Source organism: Equus asinus, chromosome 9 (genome assembly GCF_041296235.1).
Source record: "Equus asinus isolate D_3611 breed Donkey chromosome 9, EquAss-T2T_v2, whole genome shotgun sequence".
Taxonomy (NCBI): domain Eukaryota; kingdom Metazoa; phylum Chordata; class Mammalia; order Perissodactyla; family Equidae; genus Equus; species Equus asinus.
Window position 1 is genome coordinate 89,211,301 of NC_091798.1, and position 20,214 is coordinate 89,231,514.

The window sequence follows — 20,214 nt, forward strand, 5'->3', positions numbered from 1 at the left end:
TTATTAGGAAATACGCCTTATAAGGTGAATGTGTGCACAGTACTTAGCAGTGTCTAGCACACAGTTAAGTGCTTAATAAATGCTAAATATCATCCTCCTCATCCTCCAAATTCAACATTTTTGAGAATACAGATTCTGGCTGAAATAACTTTTACCAAGTGAGTATGATAACACATACTGGCACTGCGGAGTCTACTAAACCACTTGTTTGACTTTAGGAACTTCTTTTTTTCTTTTAGAGATTTTTTTTTCCTTTTTCTCTCCATAGCCCCCCGGTATATAGTTGTATATTCTTCGTTGTGGGTCCTTCTAGTTGCGGCATGTGGCACGCTGCCTCAGCGTGGTTGATGAGCAGTGCCATATCCGCTCCCAGGATTCGAAGCAACGAAACACTGGGCCGCCTGCAGCAGAGCGCGTGAACTTAACCACTCGACCATGGGGCCAGCCCCATTTAGGAACTTCTTAAAAAGGTTTTACATTAAGACTTTATTTAATCTCAACAGAAGAAACGTAGCTGACCATGTCCTTGTCCATTTTTCCTACGTATTTAATCTGTTGTGGGTTTATGTGGTTAAACGTACCCGATATAAGTCTTTTGATGCTTTCCAGTTGTGCTGTCAACAGTAACTCTTCACACTTCAAGATTTCAAACTGTACTTCATACAACTGAAGTTGCAGATCATAATAATCAGCTTCTAACTGATCCAATCTGGCTATGGCTTCTGTACCACCCTGCAAACTCTGCATCTGCAACGAAAATAAAAATAAGAACATTAGTTGGTGGGGACAAGAAAAAAAATCAAGTTGTGATTAGAAAAGAACACTAATCAGACAGGATAATCCATGAAGCAACTGTTCTAAGATACTTGTAGGCAAGAAATGATGATTTTAAAAAAGATAAAAGCAGTAATAATCAAAACATATGGCTTTGGAAATAACTAGGCAAACATGGTAAAAATAAAGTTTTTAAAGTTTATTTACATTACAGTTTATTCATATTTAGGATGATAATCTATTATTCTAATTGTCCTGACATAAATATTAATAGCGTCCCTTTTCACTCTCAAAAGTGCATGCTAAGGGGGCTGGCCCCGTGGCCGAGTGGTTAAGTTCGCGCGCTCCGCTGCAGGCGGCCCAGTGTTTCGTTGGTTCGAATCCTGGGCGCGGACACGGCACTGCTCGTCAAACCACGCTGAGGCAGCGTCCCACATACCACAACTAGAAGAACCCACAACGAGAAACATGCAACTATGTACTGGGGGGCTTTGGGGAGAAAAAGGAAAAAATAAAAAAAATAAAAAAAATCTAAAAAAAAAAAAAAAAAAAAAAAAAGTGCATGCTAAGTTATGCATTTATCCTTTTCATATAAGATGTATGACTACGATTAGGCCATAATGGGTGGGTTACAACAGAAGGGTAAAAGTTTGGTCAACTCCACACATCTGGGGCTGTGTTTTGCTCCATGGTCACAGCTTGGTAGCTTCTAGGATCTGTCGACTAGAGAGCAAGGTGAGTGAGTGTGAGTGGAGCAGCAAGACAGAACTCCTCTTCATGGAAATTCTTGCAATCTACTGATAACGATCACTATTAGTACCTTTAAGTAAATGCAATAGCATCTTTAAGTAAATCCAGGGTCTGACACTGAACCTAAGGTGGGATTCAGAAATTTCTGGCCATGTCTCATGAAGTGGTGGGTGGTCCTGCATGAGGTTTGATGCAAATATTTTGAACTGCAAAGCAACAGTTAGGCTGCGGTCTAAATGTATAATGGCAGACATTAAAAAAAAAAACCATTGAATTAAACGCAGTGCTATTTAATAAACGTTATAAAAATTTTATAAGTAAATATTTACTAAATTATCTAAGTTGTAACCAATGATCCTGATGCATTAGGAAATATTTCATGGGTAACAAACAATAAATACAGAACAAACCCCAAGGTGTTTAATTACAGTGGCTCATGGAGGGGAATGCTGACAAAATGAAATTCTGCTGTTTTTGTCCTAGGTCACAAAATAGGAACCGTGGAGGGATTTCTTTCCTGAGACTCCCAGCCTCACTTTAAATTACAAACATCCCTTCACACACTGTCTTGGGGCTCTTGTCCAACTCTGGAGACCACAGCCTCAGGATGCATCTACCTCTGCCATCTGCACCCACACTCTCTGTGAGCACAGCACACTAACAGTTAAAATATATAATGTTAGAAGGCTTTAAGAAGGCTCTAAGTGGGGAATTATAATCAGTTCAGTTAAAACCTCAGTGTGCAAGAGTCTAAAAACCTTCCTCTAAGATCATTCCAGGGACACCCTTCAGGCCCAGGCTGTCAGTTCTGTCTTCACCGCCTCCAGTTCTCTTCAGCAGAAAGTGACCATTACCTGCCACGTTTAGGACACTGAGCTAAGGCTTCCGCTAGCATTCTCCATGTCTGTCTCTCCTATCCACTCCTTTGGCTAAGGAAGGAAGTGGACAGGCCCCTGATGACACACCTTCACACTGTCAGCCACTCCAACTGCAAGCAGAGCAGTACTCTGATCCCTGCCCTGGGCCCATGTACTTTAAAAACACTTGAGACGCAGAGTGATCCAGAATACAGCAAATAGCAAATAGCAAACTGAGAAAGCAAGGGGGTATTTTTCTTACAAGAAGTGACCTCACCCCCAATCTTCTGGGTCAGTGAGTTCTATTCAGAGCCAGGGAGTCCAGAGGTTGATTTGCCGTGGCTGGGCTCAAAAGGACAAAACCCCATCAGAGACAGAGGTGCAGATGAGGGATCTGTGAAATCCCAACCTCTGAGACAACAAGCAACAGGGCAGTGGGAGGCCTCAGGCAAAGGAAAAGGATGGCAGGACCAGAGCAGAGAGGACTTTTATCAGATAAGCTAAAGAGAAAGGAATGAGACAAGTCAGAGAAATCAGGGACGCCAAAATGGTGCTCTGAGGTTTATCTAAACTTCAATAGGGCGGCGAAATCCTCAGTGAAAGGCATGGAGAGGTATGAGGCTATGCTGCTCCAAATCCCTGCCCTATAACATCTGAAGTTTCCAGACTGGTTTGTTCCCGGTACCTGACTCAGCTGACAGCCACAGAACTAAGGGAACAGAAATCCAGAGTGGAAGGAGCACTGATTCCAGACAAAGGAGCAGTGCAGAGAAGGTGGGTGCCACAGCTGGGTGTCTTTGTTATACGTGGGGGCAGTGCTTCCCTGGGCAGGAAGGAAGTGTAAAATGTAGGTTAAGTGCTCAAAAAAGTAGACAATGGGGGCCAGCCCAGTGATGCAGTGGTTAAGTTCACACACTCCACTTCAGTGGCCTGGGTTTGTGGGTTCAAGTCCCAGGCACAGACCTATACACTGCTCATCAAGCCATGTGGTGGCGGCATCCCATATACAAAATAGAGGAAGTTTGGCACAGATGTTAGCTCAGGGACAATTTATTGGCAACAGATGTTAGCTCAGGGACAATTTTCCTCAGCAAAAAAAAAAAGTAGACAATCAAGTGCCAACAAAAACTTTGCTACCTTGAAATTTTGTTCAGCTTCACTTTCATCCTTCTAAACAAACTGCTACTATCAGGATATCAAGACCCCAAAGCAAACTGTGACTTCTCAATGTAACCCAGGTAATACACCAGCAATGCTGGAGCCACACCCAATTCTCCCAATTCCTAGGAGAATGGCCTTTTCACGAGACAAAAGTAGGGAGCATCATTCTAATAAATATGCAAAAGAAACGAAGAAAAATGTTTTTACAATAACTGTAGCAAGGAAATGAAGTACCAGTGGATGTCCATATACCCGCATAAGTACACCATATACTACTGACCCCACAGATGAGCACTCCACCATGCACAATAATGACACAGGTTTCACGTGTACCTATTTTGACAACCATATCATGAAACCAGATATAAAGCAATTTATACACACTAATGACACCTCTGTCCTGCCTTTTACCCCACTGTGCTAGAAACAGAAAACCTCATGACAGGTGAGGGGCTGTGACAACAGAGCTTTCAGAGAACCTGTGGGTTCAGTCATTCATTCAACAAATACTCACTGAGCACCCACCTCTGTCTGAGATCAAGTACGCAGTAAACAAGAAGTGAGTGAGGGTTCAAAAAGTAGGCATAAAAACCATACACAGCCTGAGAGAAATAACAGTAAAGGCAAACTCTCAATCAATACTACCCCTTTTATGTGAAAAAGATGGAAAAAACATAAGACTTAGAACCAGACAAACCTGAATATAAATACAGGTCCCACCAATAACAGCTGCATAAATATGGATAATACATACAAGCTGACAGAATTATCTGGAATTTCACATTTCAGAAATCTTGGAAAACTAAAAATATCCACAATTTCTTTGCTATCAAAACCTAATCACATAATCCATTTGTAGGAAAACATAATCTGAATTGATATGAATCTCTATTCCATTTAATGTAAATATCCATCTGTTTCATTATTGGAATAGTAACACACGTCTGGAAGTTATATGCTATAAATTACCTTTCTAAAATCTTAAAAATCTAGAATTCTGAAACATACCTGGCCTCCGGGGTTCAGATAATGGCTTAAGGGCTTACAGCATAAAGGGTTATAGTTGAGAATTAAATGAGATAGTATACCTAAAGCACTATGGACAGGACCTGAAATATTTAAAGCATTTCTATTATCTTTTTTTTGTAACCATGACCAAAATGTAATTTAGATAGCTAAAATAGAATTTCATAATTAAGTAATATAAATTAAAACTTTTAGAGTGGAACCTAGCTTTTTGAACTTAGAGACTTTAACATTTCTAGTGTGCAGATATGGAATAGACTTACAGATAAATAAATTAAAAACAAAAAACCAGCCTTCCTGCCTGAAGAAGCACCCCAGCTTCTCCACCTCTGTTCAGATTGTGTCCACATGCAAGCTCCTTGCTGTTGAAACTTTTTGACAAGGCCTATATGAAATGCCAGTAAATGTCTTAAGCATGGGAATTATATTTTTCTCATCTTTGTATTCCCTTCCATGATACTGGCATAATAACCTAACACAGATCAGAGTAATATCTAATATTTATTGGTTTCTTACTCTATGCCAGGCACTGTGCTAAATGCTTTATATACATTAACTCATGGAATCATAACCCTCCTAGAAGTTATATCATATTTTACAGAGAGGTTAAGTAATTCACCCACGGTTACATAAGCAGTTAGTTTGCAGAATCGGGATCTACAGAGTTGTTCTATCTGAAATAGTAGCCACAAGACACATGTGGCTATTTAAATTGAAATAAAATAAAAAAATTCTGTTCCTCTGTCACATCAGCCACATTTCAAGAGTTTGATATACATGTGTCTAGCAGGTACCCTATTGGAAAGTGCAGAAATAGAACATTTCCATCATTGCAGGAAGTTCTATCTAGATCCTAAACTTCTATCCACTATGGTATACTGCACATGCTCAATAAATACTTGATGACTTAAATAAAACTGACATAGGGGAATATAACCTTAATTAATCATAACCTAGCTTATGCTTTTAGGAGAAAGACAAAATTACGAAATATAAGGAACTTGCTTCAGGAGTGGTATATATTCAGCTCAATATTCTAGCAGTTTTTACGTTCACAGAGATGACCTCAAGGAATCACAAAGTTTTAAAAAGGAACGGATGGAGAACGGTTAAAATCCTCTGCCAAGACAAGAAAGCACATTGATGTATTGTTAGAACCTTCAACCACAAGGAGTGGAATCCAGAGTTTTCAGGTTAACTCCTGTTAGCCAGAGAACGTAGTTACAGAAGCTAACAGTCTACAAGTTTATTGAGAGATGTGTACTTTCTATGATTTGTTTCATGATGGCATCTTAATTTTAGTATCTCCTATTTCAGTTAATAACTACAAAGAGAATCCCCTTATTTCATTGATAAATTTTATTTTAATAACACCTCTAACACATCCTACTCCTAACCCTGCGTGATTATGTGTTTTTTAATCTTGTCCAACGGCTTAAAATATATCTGATGTGATCTGTGAAGAATGCAGATCTGAAAGCAAAGGTGTACGTGTGTGGTCAGATGGCGCTGTTATTTTTGAGTCTGGACTTGAGGGGGAGTATACTATTTAAAGGGTAATTTAAAGCAGCTACAACTAATTAAACTCACCCTGGATTCTTTCAAAAGTATTAGGCCAAAAATACACTGATATTTCAGGAGTTTCTGATGGGAAAATCTGAACACCAGAGGACAATCTGGAATCAGAGGCTCAGGTACAGATGATTTGGGAACCTACTGAACTTGTGGCAAAGCTGTGTGTATACATGTATTTCCCTGAGGTCAGTGTTCCTAGCTTTCAAATTCTGAATCGGCAGGAGTCTGTGACCTAGAAAGGACAAGAATGACTACACTCAAGACTCAGAAATAAATAAAAAGGAGATCGATTAAAAGGAATGGTACTTACTCCTAAGTGTAAGGAAAATTTAAAACTCAAATAGAATTTTGCTTGCCTCAGAGATATTTAACATTTCAGCATTTAGAAATTTTATTTCAAGTTCAGCATCATACTCCTGGCAAATATTACTAAATATTTTCAATTTAATTTCTAATTTTAATTTTGAAAGTGTTTTGTTTTGTCGCATCAGAAAGAAGTTTTTTGTTTTTAAAATAACGTAAGGAGACACAGCACACTGCCATTTTTGTAAAGAACAAAAGTCTCCTCCTAACTTAAATCACAGGGTAGCACTGGGTTAGACAGCCTCCACCGGCACAGCGTTTGTTTGGGACGGACTTCATCACTCACCTTTGCCGTTTCTCATGAGTAATGCGGTCAGCTTGAATTTATGCTAACAAAACTGGTGCCCTACATCTTCACAGACATATGTATGTAAAGCACAATACATGTATTATATGCACACAACAAGCATAAAGCTGGCAAGAATGACTGACAGTTTTACCAAATCCTTTGAAGAATTCAAACACAATCCAGAACATTAAAAAACCAACTATTAAAGTAATGGAATGGCCCCAAGGAAAATGACCCCAGGACAATCATCTCAGACTCTCGGGCCATCTCAGCCCCGCCCTTCCTCTACCACCCTAGATCAATTCCAGTACGAACAGTCTTCTTGGAACAGCAAGTAGTCAGAAGTCACCCTCAGCAGCACTTTTAGGCACCTATGTCGTCACTACAACTCAATGTCAGCCTGGTTAGAACAACAAAGCTAGTGAATGTGATGAAGGCAGAGTACTACTCTACTTCTCAGGCAACGAAATGCTAGGAGTTTAAGTTTTAAAAGTTCTGGAACTTAAGAAAATTCCAGACAGCTAGTACCATGAAGGAGAAAGCTAACTAGAAAAGGAGAATGCAGTAGAAATGCCTCAGGGGAATGCAAGAGGGGGCTGAAATCCTTGGAAAGAGATTTTGAATATAAAGTGTGAAGAAGTTCCAGGACAAGACAAGTTCCAATTTTACCTTTAACAATAGTGGCAAATAAGAAAATGTAAGAGAAAAACAAAGTCACAACTTAAAATCCATTAACAAAAAGATTTCTTTCTAAATCACAGCCATGATACATTACAGGTTACCTCATATACTATTTTTTCAACAAGAGTACATAAGCATATACGCTTTTAAAATGTCAATGAGGACTATCTTGCTATATCTCCTAAGCCAAAAAGAGTTTCATAAAGCAATGAATTTTATATAAAGCTGCATTAATAAAAATGGAGACGACATTTTCTCCTCTAGAGACTAAAATATATTACTTTCACAAATATATAGTCAACATTTTAAAAACCAATACGGGAAAACCACAGAATGGGAGCAAATATTTGCAAGTCATATATTTGATAAAAGACTTCTATGTAGAATATGTAAAGAATTCTTTCAACTCAGTAATAAACAAAATAAGCCAATTTAAAAATGGGCAAAAGAGGGCCGGCCTGGCAGCGCAGTGCTTAAATTCGCACATTCCACTTCTTGGTGACCCTGGGTTCGCTGGTTCGGATCCCCAGTGCGGACATGGCACCGCTTGGCACACCAAGCTGTGGTAGGCGTCTCACATATAAAGTAGAGGAAGATGGGCACGGATGTTAGCTCAGGGCCAGGCTTCCTCAGCAAGAAAGAGGAGGACTGGTAGTAGTTAGCTCAGTGCTAATCTTCCTCAAAAAAAAAAAAAAAAAAAAAAGGGCAAAAGATCTGAATAGACATTTCTCCAAAGAAGATACCTTTGTGGGCAACAAACACACAACACAAAGATATTCAACATCACATGCCATCAGGGAAACGCAAATCAAAACCACAGTGAGACACCACTTCACACACACCAAGACAGCTATAATTAAAAAACACAAATAATAAAAAGTATTAGTGATAATGTAGAGAGAGATGTGGAGAAATTCTAACCCTCATACACTGTAGTGGAAATGTAAACAAGTACAGCTGCTTTGGAAACAGTCTGGCACCTCCTCAAAAGGTTAAACAGCAGCTTCGCTCCTAAATATACACCAAGACAAATGGAAATCAATGTCCACATAAGAAGCTGCACCTGAATGTTCACAGCAGCATCATTCATAATAGCTCCCAAAGCAGAAGGAACCCAAATGTTCATCAACTGATGCATGCATAAAACGTGATATAACCACACAATGGAGGCTCACTCAGCAAAAAAACCTAAATTAAGCACTGATGCATGCCACAACGTGGGTGAACCTTGAAAACATCATGCTACGTGAAAACAACAGTAAAAACACTTACAGCTTTTATGATTCCATTTATATGCAATGTCCAGAATAGCAAATTTATGAAGCTAGAAAGTAGAATAGTGGTTTCCTAGGGCTGGGGAGGCTCTGAGGGGAGATGGGAGATGACTGCTAATGGGCATGGGTTTATTTTGGGGTGATGAAAACACTCTAAAGTAGACTGTGGTGATGGTTGCATGATTCTGTTAATACACACACAAAAAAAACGACTGAATTGCACACTTCAAATGGGTGACTTACATAGTTTGTGAATTATGTCTCAATGATGTGATTTAAAAAAACATTTTGGGCTACAAAGTACAACAAATCTAAGGATGAATTAAACGATTTTCTTCTTACCTAATCCTTCTGAAGCGTAACTGCCCTTTTTAAACAACATAACTTCAGTTGCCTCAGCCAGCTCATTCTGCTCTGCCCAACGAAACCCCTACTTTTCTTGCCTCCTTTACCAGTCTGTTCAAGACTGCGGTGCTCTGTGAACACAGGCACTGCCCACGTACATTCAGGGGCACAGGCACGTGCCATCTGCATCTGACCGTCACCAACCTGCCTTTACTCAGTGCTCAACTGCCCAGGAAAGTCCTGCAACAACCTGAGCAGTTTTGAAAGCAGCAATTTCAGGTTGCCAAAACATAACATAGGTTTAACTTTTCCCAATTCTGTTGCCTTTAACCTAAACTTCTTTCATTACTGAGCTAAGGGTCCAAATTTCTGATATTTACCCTCATTTGTGAGAAAAGCTTTGCTTTCTGTTGTCAGCAACAAACCTGTCTGAAAAGCAGAGTTTCCATGTAAGGAAATGGGCTCACGTTTTAAAAATGGCCCTCCAACCAATCCGCTATAAACTGGCCAGAGTAACACTTCATAAGAACAAATTTGATCGTGGTACTCCTGGATTAAAATCTTACAGTGGCTCCATACTGTTTTGGGGTAAGATTCAAACTCCTTGGCAGGGCATGGAGGGCCAACCCCAAATTTCACTTACTTTTCCAACTTCATTTCTCACTACTCCTTCTCCAGATAACTGGGCTGACTGACCCTTCCTGTCCCCACTGGGACTCCTGGAACATGCAGCTGTCTGCACCTATGACCCTCTGGTCAAAGCTGAGCACTCCACCAGTGATCCACTTTGTATACAGTGATACCTGCCTACCTCACAGCTCATTTTCACACTGCACATGTCTTGCCCCACCATACTCTAAGAACTCTAAATACCACGACTGCATTTTATTCATGCTTTAAAAATATAGCTTTGAGGGGCTGGCCCCGTGGCTGAGTGGTTAAGTTCACAGGCTCTGCTGCGGTGGCCCAGGGTTTCACCAGTTCGGATCCTGGGTGTGGACATGGCACCACTCATCAGGCCATGCTGAGGCGGCGTCCCACAGGTCACAACTAGAAGGACCCACAACTAAAATAAACAACTATGTACTGGGGGGATTTGAGGAGAAACAGCAATTAAAAAAAAAAAAGATTGACAACAGCTGTTAGCTCAGGTGTCAATCTTAAAAATATAAAAAAATGGCTTTGAAAAGTGGGGGGAGGAAGTAGGAAGCCAAGGGGTATTAAACATGTCTTTATTCCCATCACCCATTGTAATTCCTGGCAAAAACACTTAATGTTTGTTGAGTGAATAACTGATGAGGGACATCTGAGTTGCGCAGAATTCCAAAAGGTAGAAAAAGAAGGCAAAGGAAAGGGAAGAGTTAAAGGTGACCCTAAAGTTTGGGCCTGGAGTATGCTGAAGAAGCAGGGGCCTTAACAGAAAGGGGCGATCTGAGGAACACCTGCTATGGAGAAATAAAGGAGTTTGGTTTTAGAAATATTTTATGTATGGCATATAGGCAAAAAAGAATGTGATTTCATTTTTTTCCAAAAATGACTTAATAAAATAATGTATGATACAATTAATTATTAATTATCTCAAGTAAGACAGAAAATGAATAAATGAAATCAATGGGAAACAATCCAAAATTAACTTAATAATTCAAACACTTCATCTTTGAAGTATTTTGGGTTTAACTCTGGGTACAAAAGACAAACTGAAGAGTTGTGCCTAAACCATCAAGTCTTACTATACGCCATCTCGAACACACTCCTGAGTTCATCCCTAACACTAGCTTTAATCTTCACTCACTATTAAAACTACATACTTTCCTTATTTTCAAAAGTATCGTACTCCTAGACCCTAATGTTTGCTTCATCTAATACTTAGAAAAACTATCAGCAAATGACCAATGTAGATATTTAAGTATTTTAAATTTTCTGTATTTTTCTGATGGTTTTCATTACCTCTTCTTTCAGTGCATGTTTTCTCTGTTCCAAGCAGATCTCCTTAGCTCTCATCATCTGCAGAGTCTCCTTAGAAACTGCATACTGGAGTTTCTCCATACGTTCAGCAGCTGCTGCCCATGATGCTTTACCAAATTTCTTCTGATCAGCTCGCATTCGATCGTACACAGCTATTAATAATTTTTAAAGAGACATTAAGACATAAAACCTAAAGCATTTGAAAGTCTTAGTTTTTATTGACCACACACTCAAAGATAAACACACAAATCCTACCCCATGATTATAGCTCTAAAATATAATTCAACAATATCTTCGATTCTCTCTACTGTCTTCAATAAGAATTTTAAATAATCATCCTCAGAAATAACTTTCTGAAGATAAAATTGAGTGGTCAGATTAATTTTAAAACTTTTTAAAATACTCTTTCACACGTCCAGGGTTACTAAATTTCAAAGTTTCTATAAAAACTTTATTCTGTGAGTGTCTATACTTTTTCCTGGGTATGTTAGTTGAAATGAGAGCCATAACTATTCAAGATTACTTAAAATTAATTAAATCCATGTGCTAAATTTTACCATTCTGAGTCCTCCAAAAGTACTATAATAATTTGATGTAGGGAGAAATAAATCCCAGATGTTAATGTCCAGGTGAGTTAGAGTGGTCCAACCAAGTCCCAAGAAAGACACTCAACCCCACCCCACAACACACACAAGAAAGGGAGGAAGAACTTTCTAGTTTGCCACAATAGAGGCCTAGTTCAAAAGGTATTTCTTGGCAATCAAACAGCTACTATCTTCCAGTTAAAGAACTTTGTCACCGACAGCAGTAAGTCAGTGGTTCATCAAGAGTCCTTATACAACTAACCCAACCATCCTTAGGCCCCAACACTTCAACAGCTCAGAGAGATGTTTTAATTATCATAAAGAGGCAGGCAATCTGATTAGTACCAATGTAATCTTTAAGTCAGGACCCCTTCCCTAGTAGTTTCTTTTATATGTTCAGAGCTAACTGATAATTTTGTGCTGCTACTATGTCCTAACTATGTCCTTCTTTGGCAAAGAAGTATATCTCAGTAAACTTTGCCTCAGAATTTTATAAAATCTTAATAATTTTTGCAATGACACATGTACACACTTAAAAATTAAAACCACAGACAGGCTTATAACAAAAAAAGAGCAGTTTCTCATGCTCAGCTCTCCCCTACCCTTAGTCCCAATGCCCAAATGCAACCAGCTTTTAATCGCTTCTGGTGGTTACTTCCATACAAGAAAATTGCTATTTCTTAATTTAGTCTTTAAAAAAATGATCTGTTGAGTTCCTATTATAACAGATGAAGAATTTGCTAACTTAGAATCTCCTCTAAATATATCAGTTCTTTTGGTTTCTCTGTGTTTTTCTGTGGCTTTTAAACGCTAACATATAGGAGGTAATATTTTCAATTCATAATCTTGCTCTGAACCTCAATTTTAGGGTTTCTAACAAATGAAATCTACTCATGTTGGTTGAATGTGAAATGATTCCACCATTTTTAATTTCTGTCAATCTTTCCAAACTGTGTTATAACATTTATGCAGCCATAAGATCAATATAGTAGCACACTGTAGGAAAAAAACAGCAGGGGATTTGGAGTCAAATTCCCAATTCCACCCATAGCTGATGTGTAACTTTTGGCAAGAAACTTAAACTGTTCTTGGGCTCAATTCCCTCAAATAAAAAAGTAAAGAAATACAGTACCTAGTCAGAAGGCTTTTGAGGGAATTTAGAAAATGATAGGTCCTCAAATGTCTCTCCCACTTCACATGGTAAAAGTAATCGAATAGATGGTCTGTTCTGTTTCATTTCTTTTCTCTCTCATGCATACACCACCACAGTCACTCATATTCATATGATATATTATTTTCAAAGCACTTTTTCCATATGTTATCTCTACTTATCTGCCCAGAATCCTATGGAATAGGTAAGGTATGCATTGTCAATACCTTCTATGTAGATACACAAAATCGAGGGGTTTTGGTAACTTAACAGCAAGGTTACACACCTATGGTAGGAGAGTTAAATCTAACACCCAAGTTGCTCACCCCCTAGTCTATTACCTCTACCATTCCTACCTGAGCTTGTAATCCCAGCACACAGTCGAACATTCTGCAGCCTCACAGCTGGGAGCCTTTTCTCTTGCTCCCCACTTCAGGACCACGTCTAGGGAGCAGATCCCTGTCCTAAATCAGGCTCAGGTTGTAATCTACTATGAGAGCTAGCCAATACTTTGTCTTCCAACATCTTTGGACAGAACGTTTTCTTACATCTAACTGCTGCTCATTTCACTTGGAATTACTTTCCAACAGTCTAGGAATATGAAGGTAATGAAGAAAATTATTTATGAACGTAGAATGCTTGGAATACTCCTAGAACAGAAACCTCTAAATCAGAGTCTTCTCTTCCTCTGCTGGTAAGAATAAAGATTCTTGCTAAGCTGATCATTTACCTTATTGGGAAAATAACCCTGTAATAATATTCTATGATGATCATTATATGTTAAAAACCTCTGAAGGCAACAGAGTCCTGGTGTTTACAAGGAATCATGTTAAATCTACAAAAAAACTTAAATGTACTAACATATGTATCCTTGTCTGAAACAGGCCCATTTAAGATGTTTTTAAAAGCTAAGCAGTAATACATGAAAATTAGGTTACACCTGGAAAGAAATGAAGGTTATGCAAGGAGAGAAATAAAGGGGTCTGTTTTATTCTTCCTCTAAAAAGAGAAAGTAGAAAGTTACCTTCTGATTGGAAACATAAAGTAGGGCTATTACTTTCAGTAGCATAAATCCATACAGAGATCTTTGCTCTGTTTCTCTTACAGGGGAGGAGAGAAACATGCTTAGAAAAGGCAAATTAAAAGGTCAAGCAAACTAAATACTTCTCTCTCTGTATTTAGGCTCAAAGGCTACCTGCTAGGATAAATAAAGTCACCAGAAGTGAGATACAAAGAAGTCTAAAATGACTTTGATGAAGCACTTGGAACCCTAGAATGATGCTCATCACAAAGAAAAATGTTTTGCCTGAAATCAGAGAAGCAAAGTATAAAATAAGAGCAATAATCAAAACTGTATAGAATCAGAACCAACAAACTATGAACTATGCACGAAAATAAATACAGATTCATTGCATTTATGTAATAAATCATGTGTGGAGAAAAAGAACTGACAGATATACAAAGTAGCTGCAAAAGGTTGGCAGGATTACAGAGTTAGATTTGTTTTTCCTATAATATTCTAACTTTTCTATAATGGTTATTTTTTTTAATCATAATGCAAAGACTTTTTTTAAACATTAGAGAAGAGTGCATCTAGAAAGCAGACTAAACCAAGTTTAAGTACACAGTTATCATAAAAATAGTTCACAGTAGGGAAAGATCTTTAAACGTTCAAAGAAACATTAATATAATGCATTATTTTTTAATTTTTATTTTTAAAACTGTCATACTGCTCTAGGGCCAATACTCAGGAGGGGGATTGCTAGATCATATGGTAAGTATATCTTTATGAGAAATTGCAAAATTCTTTTCCAGAGAGACTATACAATTTTGCATTCCCACCAGCAAGGCAGGAAGAATTCCTGTTACTCTGTACCCTTGTCTGCACTTGGTATTGTCTGTATTTTTTATTTTAGCCATTCTAATAGGCATGCATTGGTTTTCATTTGCATTATCCTAATGACTAATGACGTTGAACATCTGTTCAAGTGCTTATTTGCCTTCTTTATCCTCTGGAAAACTGCCCAAGTCCTTGCCCCACTTATTAATTGGATTGTTCGTTTTCTTACTGTTGAGTTTTAAGAGTCCTTGATATATTCTGGATATAAGTCCTTTGTCACAAATGTTATTTACAAATATTTCTCTCAAATACTCTCATCTTTTCATTTTCTTGATAGTGCCTGGAAAAGTTTTTAACTTTAATAAAATTCATTGTATCAATTTTTTCTTTTACAGTTCATACTCTTTATCATTTTTATCTTTTACATTTTATCGTTTACAGTTATCTTTTACAGATTTTTCTCTTTTACAGTTTATCTCATATTTGTGGTGTCATTGCTAAGAACTCTCTAACTTAGAAAGATTTTTCTCATGTTTTCTTCTGGAAGTCTTATAGTTTTACATTTAGATCCATTTTGAGTTCACTTTTGTTTAAAGTGTGAGATTTAGATCAGGGTTCATTTTTCTGCATATGGATGACCAATTGTTTCAATACTATTTATTGTTTTCCATTGATCTGCTTTATCAAAGATTAAATAGCCATGCTTTGGGAGTTTATGTCTGTATTCTGTTCTCTCGCACTGATTTACGTGTCTATCCCTTCCACAATACCATGACACTGTAAGTCTACAGCAATTTGTAAAATTAGGTAGTGTGAGTCTTCCAATGTTGTTTTGGGTTTTTTTGAAAACTGTTTGGCTATTGTAGTTCCTTTGCCCTTCCACATAAATTAGAACCAGCCTGTTAATATCTACAAAACAATCCTGCTGGTATTTTGATAAGGATTGTGTTAAATATATAGATCACTTTGGGAAGAACTAACATCCTTACTATGTTAAGTATTCTAATCCATGAACAGAATGTGTCTATCCATTTACTTACGTCTGTGATGACTTTTATGAGTGTTTTGTAACTGTCAGCATACCAATCCTGTCTATGTTTTGTTAGATTTATACCTAAGTGTTTCATTTTGGGAAAAGTTAACATAAATGATTTTTTTTTCTTTTGAGGAAGACTTGCTTTGAGTTAACATCCACTGCCAATCCTCCTCTTTTTTCACTTGAGAAAGTTAGCCCAGAGCTAATATCTGTGCCAATCCTCCTCTATTTTTTTGTTATGTGGGACACCTCCACAGCGTGGCTAGTGAGTGGAGCAGGTTCACGTCCACGATCCGAACTTGTGGCCCCAGGCTGCTGAAGTGGAGTGTACAGAACTTTAAACACTCGCCCATGTGGCCAGGCCTACTGGTATTATTTTTTAAATTTCAATTTCCAATTGTTCATTACTTGTACAGATAAATATGATTCACTTTTGTGTTGACCTTATTTCCTGTGACTTTGAGACAGTCATTTATTAGTTCCAAGAGTTTTAAAAAAGTAGATTCCATACCAATGTCTATAGTAACAATACTGTCATTCATGAAAAGGGAGAATTTTATTTCTTCCTTTCCAAACTATAAGCCTTTATTTCTTTCTCTTCCCTAAGAGATCTGGCTAAGATTTATTACATTCTCTTGAATAGGAGTGGTGAGAGTGGACATCCTTGACTTTTTACCTATTTTAAGGGAGGAAGCATTCAGCTTTTCACCATTAAATATGATGTTGGCTGTAGGGTTTCTGTAGATTCCTTTATTAGGTTAAGGAAGGTTCCTTCTATACCTAGTTTGTTGAGTATCTTCATCACACATAGATGTTGTATTTTGTCGAATGCTTTTCAGCATCTATTGATATGATTGATCATGCTTTTTATAAAAAACAAAACTAGGGTTTCTCAACTTCAGCATTTTTTTAATTGAAGTCGCAACAGTTGATGACGCTGTCAAATCTCTGTTGGAGAGCACTTTTGTGAGTCACCATATGCGTGTGCCCCTTCACTCCTTGTGTCCACTCCCTAACCCTCTTCCTTCCTTCCACATAAGTGAAATCAAGTGGTGTTTGTCTTTCTCTGGCTTATTTCACTTAACCTAATACCCTCAAGGTACATCCATGTTGTTGAGAATGGTATGATTTTGTCCTTTTATAGCTGAGTAGCATTCCATTGTATACATAGACCACATCTTCTTTATCCAATGATCAGTCAATGGACACTTGGGTTGCTTCCACTTCTTAGCTATTGTGAATAATGCTGCAGTGAACATGGGGGTGCATATGCTACTTTGGAGTGTTGATTTCAAGTTCTTTGAAGAAATACCCAGTACTGGGATAGCTGGGTATTTTTTCAATTTTTAATTTTTTGAGGAATCTCCATACTGTTTTCCATAGTGACTGCACCAGTCTGCAAGCCCACCAGCAGTGTAGGAGGGTTCCCTTTTTTCCACATCCTCTCCAACATTTCTTATTTTTTGTCCTGGTGATTACAGCCATTCTAATGGGGGTAAGGTGATACCTAAGTGTAGTCTCCATGTACATTTCCCTGATGATTAGTGATGATGAACATCTTTTCATGTGCCTATTGGTGATCTGTATATCTTTCTTGGAAAAACATCTGTTCATATTCTTTGCCTATTTTTTACTGGGTTTTTGGTTTTTTGTTGTTGAGTTGTGTGAGTTCTTCATATATTTTGGAGATTAACCATTGTTGGAAATACGATTTTAAAACTTTTTCTCCCGGTTGATGGGTTGTCTTTTTGTTTTTATTCTGGTTTCCTTTGCCTTACAGAAGCTCTTTAGTCTGATGAAGTCCCACTTGTTTACTTTTTTCCTTTTGTTTCCCTTGTCCAAGTAGCCATGGTATTCGAAAAGGGCCTTCGAAGACCAATGTCAAAGAGCGGCCTGCCTATGTTTTCTTTTAGGAGTTTTATGGTTTCAGGTCTTATCTTCAAGTCTTTGATCCACTTTAAGTTAATTTTTGTGTATGGCAAAAAATAATGGTCTACTTTCATTCTTTTGCATGTGACAGTCCAGTTTTCCCAACACCACTTACTGAAGAGACTTTCCTTTCTCCATTGTATGTTCTTAGCTCATCTGTCAAAGAGTAGCTGACCACAGATGTGTGGTTTTACTTCTGGGCTTTCAATTCTCTTCCCTTGATCTGCATGCCTGTTTTTGTACCAGTAACATGCTGTTTTGATTACTATAGATTTGTAGTCTATTTTGAAGTCAGGGATTGTGATGTCTCCAGCTTTGTTCTTTTTTCTCAGGATTGCTTTAGCTATTTGGGGTGTTTTGTTGCCCCATATGAGTTTTAGGATTCTTTATTCTATTTGCATGAAGAATGTCATTGGGATACTGATTGGGATTGCACTAAATCTACAGATTACTTTACATAGTATGGACATTTTAACTATATTTATTCTTCCAATCCATGTGCATGGAATATCTTTCCATTTCTTTATGTCATTATCGATTTTGTTCAATAATGTCTTATAGTTTTCATTGTATAGGTCTTTCACCTCCTTAGTTAAATTTATTCCTAGCTATTTTATTCTTTTTGTTGGGATTGTATTCTTGAGTTCTTTTTCTGTTAGTTCATTATTAGAGTACAAAAATGCAACAGATTTTTCTAGGTTGATTTTATACCCTGCAACTTTGCTGTAGTTGCTGATCATTTCTAACAGTTTTCTGATGGATTCTTTAGGGTTTTCTTTGAATAAAATCATGTTGTCTGAGAACAGTGAAAGTTTCACTTCTTCAATGTCTACTTGAATTCCTTTTATTTCTTTTTCTTGCCTAACTGCTCTGGGCAAAACATCCAGTACTATGTTGAATAGGATTAACAAGAGTGGGCACCCTTGTCTTGTTCTTGTTCTCAGAGGGATGGCTTTCAGTTTTACCCCATTCAGCATGATGTTGGCCGTGGGTTTGTCATACATGGCCTTTATTATGTTGAAGTACTTTCCTTCTGTACCCATTTTATTGAGAGTGTTTTTTATCATAAATGGATGTTAGATCTTGTCAGATGCTTTCTCTGCAACTACTGAGAGGATCACATGGTTTTTATTCCTCCTTTGTTAATGTGGTGTATCACATTGATTGATTTACCAATGCTCAATCATCCCTGCATCCCTGGTATAAATCCCACTTGATCATGGTGCATGATCTTTTTAATGTATTGCTGTATTCAGTTTGCCAATATTTTGTTGAGGAGTTTTGCATCTAGGTTCATCAGCAATAATGGCCTGTAACTTTCCTTCTTTGTGTTGTCCTTGACTGGCTTTGGTATCAGGGTGATGTTGGCCTTGTAGAATGTGTTATTAAGTGTTCCATCTTCCTCAATTTTTTGAATAGTGTGAGAAAGATAGGTAATAAATCTTCTTTGAATGTTTGGTAGAATTCTCCAGAGAAGCCTTCTGGTCCTGTACTTTTATATTTTGGGAGGTTTTTGATTGCTGTTTCAATCTCTTTACTTACAATTGGTCTCTTCAGATTACCTATTTCTTCTTGATTCAGTTTTGGGAGGTTGTATGAATCTAACAATTAATCCATGCCTTCTAGATTGTCCAATTTGTTGGCATATAGTTTTTCATAGTATTCTCTCATAATCTTTTATATTTCTGTGGTATCTGTTACAATTTTTCCTCCTTCATTTCTGATTTTATGTATTTGAGCCTTCTCTCTTTTTTCATAGTGAGTCTGGCTAAGAGTTTGTCAATTTTGTTTATCTTCTCAAAGAACCAGCTCTTTGATTCAATGATCCTTTCTGGGTTTTTTTTGTTTCAATTTCATTTATTTCTGCTCTGATTTTTATTATTTCCATCCTTTGGGGTTTGTTCTTCTCTTTCTAATTCTGTTAGGTGTAGTTTAAGATTGCTTATTTGAGATTTTTTGTGTTTGTTAAGGTGGGCCTGTATTGCTATGAATTTCCCTCTGAGAACCGCTTTTCTGCATCTGATATGAGTTGGTGTGGTGTATTTTCATTTTCATTTGTCTCCAGATATTTTTTGATTTCTCCTTTAATTTCTTCAATGATCCATTGGCTGTTTAGTAGCATGCTGTTTAGTGTCCACATCTTTGTCACTTTCCCACCTTCTTTCTTGTAGTTGATTTTTAGTTTCATAGCATTATGTTTGGAAAAGAAGCTTGATGTGATTTCAAACTTCCTAAGTTTATTGAGGTTTGCCTTGTTTCCCAACATATGGTCTACCTTGAGAATGCTCCATGCACACTTGAGAAGAATGTGTATTCTGCTGTTTTTGGATGCAGTGTTCTATACATATCTATTAAGTTCACCTGGTCTAGTTTTTTGTTTAAATCCACTATTTCCTTGTTGACTTTCTGTCTGGATGATCTATCCGTTGATTTAAGTGAGGTGTTAAGATCCCCTATTATTGTATGGTTGTTAATATCTCTTTTTAGGTTTGTTAGCAGTTGCTTTATGTAATTTGGTGCTCCTCTGTTGGGTGCATATATATTTTTAAGTGTTTTGTCTTCTTTGTGGAGTGTCCCTCTATCATTTATATACTGCCCCTCTTTGTCTCTCGTTA

The 20,214-nt window shown here is 37.6% G+C and overlaps 1 protein-coding gene across 1 annotated transcript in view; it reads right to left on the reverse strand.

The window, feature by feature from the left end:
• JMY (junction mediating and regulatory protein, p53 cofactor) overlaps positions 1-20,214 on the reverse strand; it is a 104,168-nt gene that overhangs the window by 23,747 nt on the left and 60,207 nt on the right. The window contains exons 4-5 of the mRNA XM_044777937.2: positions 11,043-11,212; positions 582-747 (exon numbers count right to left, since the gene is read on the reverse strand). Coding sequence (XP_044633872.2) covers positions 582-747; positions 11,043-11,212 — 336 coding nt within the window. The remainder of the gene's footprint in view (positions 1-581; positions 748-11,042; positions 11,213-20,214) is intronic.